Source organism: Entelurus aequoreus, linkage group LG27 (assembly GCF_033978785.1).
Source record: "Entelurus aequoreus isolate RoL-2023_Sb linkage group LG27, RoL_Eaeq_v1.1, whole genome shotgun sequence".
Lineage (NCBI taxonomy): Eukaryota > Metazoa > Chordata > Actinopteri > Syngnathiformes > Syngnathidae > Entelurus > Entelurus aequoreus.
Genome location: NC_084757.1, coordinates 33,561,053 through 33,566,052, shown reverse-complemented (window position 1 = coordinate 33,566,052; position 5,000 = coordinate 33,561,053). Strand labels below are relative to the sequence as shown.

Genomic DNA, 5,000 nt, shown 5'->3' with positions numbered 1-5,000 from the left:
TTAAGCTGCAAAATTGGCTAGAAAGTTAGCATGTGTCAAGTATCAAGTTATATGACTGTGAGGAGTTAAGCTGCAAAATTGGCTAAAAAGTTAGCATGCTAAAGTTAGCATGTTAACGTTAGCATGTGTTAAGTACCAAGTTATATGACTCTGAGGTGTTCAGCTGCAAAATTGGCTAAAAATGTAGCACGCTAAAGTTAGCATGTGTCAGGTACCATATTATATGACTGATGTGTTCAGCTGCAAAATTGGCCAAAAAGTTAGCATGTTAACGTTAGCATGTGTCAAGTACCAAGTTATGTGAGTCTGAGGAGTTTAGCTGCAAAATTGGCTAGAAAGTTAGCATGTGTCAAGTATCAAGTTATATGACTGTGAGGAGTTAAGCTGCAAAATTGGCTAAAAAGTTAGCATGCTAAAGTTAGCATGTTAACGTTAGCATGTGTTAAGTACCAAGTTATATGACTCTGAGGTGTTCAGCTGCAAAATTGGCTAAAAATGTAGCACGCTAAAGTTAGCATGTGTCAGGTACCATGTTATATGACTGATGTGTTCAGCTGCAAAATTGGCCAAAAAATTTAGCATGTTAACATTAGCATGTGCCAAGTACCAAGTTATGTGAGTCTGAGGAGTTTAGCTGCAAAATTGGCTAGAAAGTTAGCAGGTGTCAAGTTGTATGACTGTGAGGAGTTAAGTTGCAAAATTGGCTAAAAAGTTAGCATGTTAACGTTAGCATGTGTCAAGTACCAAGTTATATGAGTCTGAGGAACTTAGATGCAAAAGTGACTAGAACGTTAGCATGTGTCAAGTATCAAGTTATATGACTGTGAGGAGTTAAGTTGCTAAATAGGCTAAAAAGTTAGCATGTTAAAGTTAGCATGTTAATGTTAGCATGTGTCAAGTACTAAGTTATATGAGTCTGAGGAGTTTAGCTGCAAAATTGGCTAGAACGTTAGCATGTGTCAAGTATCAAGTTATATGACTGTGAGGAGTTAAGTTGCAAAATCGGCTAAAAAGTTAGCATGCTAAAATTAGCATGTGTCAAGTACCAAGTTATATGATGCAAAATTGGCCAAAAATGTAGCACGCTAAGGTTAGCATGTGTCAGGTACCAAGTTATATGACTGATGTGTTCAGCTGCAAAATTGGCCAAAAAGTTAGCATGTTAACGTTAGCATGTGCCAAGTACCAAGTTATGTGAGTCTGAGGAGTTTAGCTGCAAAATTGGCTTGAAAGTTAGCATGCTAAAGTTAGCATGTTAACAGTTAGCATGTGTCAAGTACCAAGTTATATAAGTCTGAGGAGTTTAGCTGCAAAATTGGCCAAAAAAGTTAGCATGTTAACAGTTAGCATGTGTCAAGTACCAAGTTATATGACTGTGAGGAGTTTAGCTGCAAAATTGGCTTGAAAGTTAGCATGTTAAAGTTAGCATGTTAACAGTTAGCATGTGTCAAGTACCAAGTTATATAAGTCTGAGGAGTTTAGCTGCAAAATTGGCCAAAAAAGTTAGCATGTTAACAGTTAGCACGTGTCAAGGACCAAGTTATATGACTGTGAGGAGTTTAGCTGCAAAATTGGCTAGAAAGTTAGCATGTTAACAGTTAGCATGTGTCAAGTACCAAGGTATATAAGTCTGAGGAGTTTAGCTGCAAAATTGGCCAAAAAAGTTAGCATGCTAACAGTTAGCATGTGTCAAGTACCAAGTTATATGAGTCTGAGGAGTTTAGCTGCAAAATTGGCCAAAAAAGTTAGCATGTTAAACAGTTAGCATGTGTCAAGTACCAACTTATATGACTTTGAGGAGTTATGCTGCAAAATTGGCTTGAAAGTTAGCATGGTAAAATTAGCATGTTAACAGTTAGCATGTGTCAAGTACCAAGGTATATAAGTCCGAGGAGTTTAGCTGCAAAATTGGCCAAAAAAGTTAGCATGTTAACGGTTAGCATGTGTCAAGTAGCACGTTATATGACTCTTGAGTTTGGCTGCAAAATTGGCTAGAAAGTTAGCATGCTAAAATTATCATATTAACAGTTAGCATGTGTTAAGGACCAAGTTAGCATGTGTCAGGTACCAAGTTATATGACTGATGTGTTCTGCTGGAAAATTTGTCAAAAAAAGTTAGCATGCTAACAGTTAAGATGTGTCAAGTGCTAAGTTATATGACTCTGAGCAGTTTAGTTTGGGCCCCGCCCACCGGGTGAGGTCACACTCACGCGTGGTGGCGGTCAAGGTTTGGTTCATGGGCGGGTTCTGGATGACGCAGGACACGTTGGCGTCGGAGACGTTGATGGTCAGGTAGCTGGTGACGTTGTAGAGACCTGAGTCAGGCAGTGCTTCCATCTCTGTCCTCACCGAGCCTTCGGGGGCGTCGCCGTCCACCAACCAGTAGAGGGCGGGCTCAGGGAAGCCGCCCGTGGCGTGGCAGAGGAAGTTGCTCTCGCCGCTGTCCTCTGGCTCCTCCCACTGCAGCACGGGGCCGCTAAAAGGAGCTGGACAGAAGCATACTAAAGTTAGCATGTGTCAAGTATCAAGTTATACCACTCTGAGGTGTTTTTGCTGCAAAATAGGCCAAAACAGTTGGCATATTAAAGTTAGCATGTTCACAGTTAGCATGTGTCAAGTACCAGGTTATATGACTGAGGAGTTTAGCTGCAAAATTGGCTAGAAAGTTAGCATGTTAACGTTAGCATGTGTCTGGTACCAAGTCATATGACTTATGTGTTCAGCTGCAAAATTGGCCAAAAAAAGTTAGCATGTTAACAGTTAGCATGTGTCAAGCACCAAGTAATGTGACTCTGAGGTGTTCAGCTGCAAAATTGGCTAAAAAGTTAGCATGTTCACAGTTAGCATGTGTCAAATACTACGTAATGTGACTCTGAGGTGTTCTGCTGCAAAATAGGCCAAAACAGTTGGCATATTAAAGTTAGCATGTTCAATGTTAGCATGTGTCAAGTACCAAGTTATATGACTGAGGAGTTGAGCTGCAAAATTGGCTAGAACATTAGCATGTTAAAGTTAGCATGTGTCAGGTACCAAGTCATATGACTTATGTGTTCAGCTACAAAATTGGCTAAAAAGTTAGCATGCTAACTTTAACAAGTACTTAGTTATGTGAATCTGAGGAGTTTAGCTGCAAAATTGTCCAAAAAGTTAGCATGTTAACAGTTCATCTGTGCCAATTACTAAGTTATAAGACTCTGATGTGTTCAGCTGAAAAATTTGGCGTAAAGTTAGCATGCTAAAGTTAGCATCTTAACAGTTGGCATGTGTCAAGTACCAAGTTATATGACTGAGGTGTTTAGCTGAAAAATTGGCCAAAACAGTTGTCATATTAAAGTTAGCATGTTCACAGTTAGCATGTGTCAAGGACCAAGTTATATGACTGAGGATTTTAGCTGCAAAATTGGCTAGAAAGTTAGCATGTTAAAGTTAGCATGTGTCAGGTACCAAGTCATATGACTTATGTGTTCAGCTGCAAAATTAGCCAAAAAAAGTTAGCATGTTAAAGTTAGCATGTGTCAGGTACCAAGTCATGTGACTTATGTGTTCAGCTGCAAAATTGGCCAAAAAAAGTTAGCATGTTAACAGTTAGCATGTGTCAAGCACCAAGTAATGTGACTCTGAGGTGTTCAGCTGCAAAATTGGCTAAAAGGTTAGCATGTTCACAGTTAGCATGTGTCAAATACTACGTAATGTGACTCTGAGGTGTTCTGCTGCAAAATAGGCCAAAACAGTTGGCATATTAAAGTTAGCATGTTCAATGTTAGCATGTGTCAAGTACCAAGTTATATGACTGAGGAGTTGAGCTGCAAAATTGGCTAGAACATTAGCATGTTAAAGTTAGCATGTGTCAGGTACCAAGTCATATGACTTATGTGTTCAGCTACAAAATTGGCTAAAAAGTTAGCATGCTAACTTTAACAAGTACTTAGTTATGTGAATCTGAGGAGTTTAGCTGCAAAATTGTCCAAAAAGTTAGCATGTTAACAGTTCATCTGTGCCAATTACTAAGTTATAAGACTCTGATGTGTTCAGCTGAAAAATTTGGCGTAAAGTTAGCATGCTAAAGTCAGCATCTTAACAGTTGGCATGTGTCAAGTACCAAGTTATATGACTGAGGTGTTTAGCTGAAAAATTGGCCAAAACAGTTGTCATATTAAAGTTAGCATGTTCACAGTTAGCATGTGTCAAGGACCAAGTTATATGACTGAGGATTTTAGCTGCAAAATTGGCTAGAAAGTTAGCATGTTAAAGTTAGCATGTGTCAGGTACCAAGTCATATGACTTATGTGTTCAGCTGCAAAATTAGCCAAAAAAAGTTAGCATGTTAAAGTTAGCATGTGTCAGGTACCAAGTCATGTGACTTATGTGTTCAGCTGCAAAATTTGCCAAAAAAAGTAAGGATGTTAACAGTTAGCATGTGTCAAGCACCAAGTAATGTGACTCTGAGGTGTTCAGCTGCAAAATTGGCTAAAAGGTTAGCATGTTCACAGATAGCACATGTCAAGTACCAGGTAATGTGACTCTGAGGTGTTCAGCTGAAAAATTGTCTAGAACGTTAGCATGCTAAAGTTAGCATGTTAACAGTTGGCATGTGTCAAGTACCAAGTTATATGACTGAGGTGTTCAGCTGAAAAAATGGTGAAAAATTTTGCATTTTAAAATTAGCATGTTTCAGGTACCAAGTCATATGACTTATGTGTTCAGCTGCAAAATTGGCCAAATAAGTTAGCATGCTAAAGTTAGCATGTGTCAAGTACCAAGTTATATGACTGTGGGGAGAATAGCTGCAAAATTGGCTGGAAAGTTTGCACGTTAACAGTTAGCATGTGTCAAGTACCGCGTTATATGACTCTGAGGAGTTTAACTGCAAAATTGGCTAGAATGTTAGCATGCTAAAATTAGCATGTTAACAGTTGGCATGTGTCAAGTACCAAGTTATATGACTGAGGTGTTCAGCTGCAAAATTGGCGGAAAATTTAGCATTTTAAAATTAGCATGTG

At 38.9% G+C, this 5,000-nt stretch overlaps 2 protein-coding genes across 2 annotated transcripts in view; one reads left to right on the top strand and one right to left on the bottom strand.

Moving 5' to 3' along the window:
* The window catches only part of LOC133644116 (butyrophilin-like protein 2), a 19,200-nt gene extending 16,686 nt beyond the window's left edge, over nt 1–2,514 (bottom strand). The window contains exon 1 of the mRNA XM_062038435.1: nt 2,211–2,514. Within this exon, the coding sequence (XP_061894419.1) occupies nt 2,211–2,514 (304 nt within the window). The remainder of the gene's footprint in view (nt 1–2,210) is intronic.
* gtpbp6 (GTP binding protein 6 (putative)) overlaps nt 1–5,000 on the top strand; it is a 64,412-nt gene that overhangs the window by 16,539 nt on the left and 42,873 nt on the right. The window lies entirely within an intron of this gene.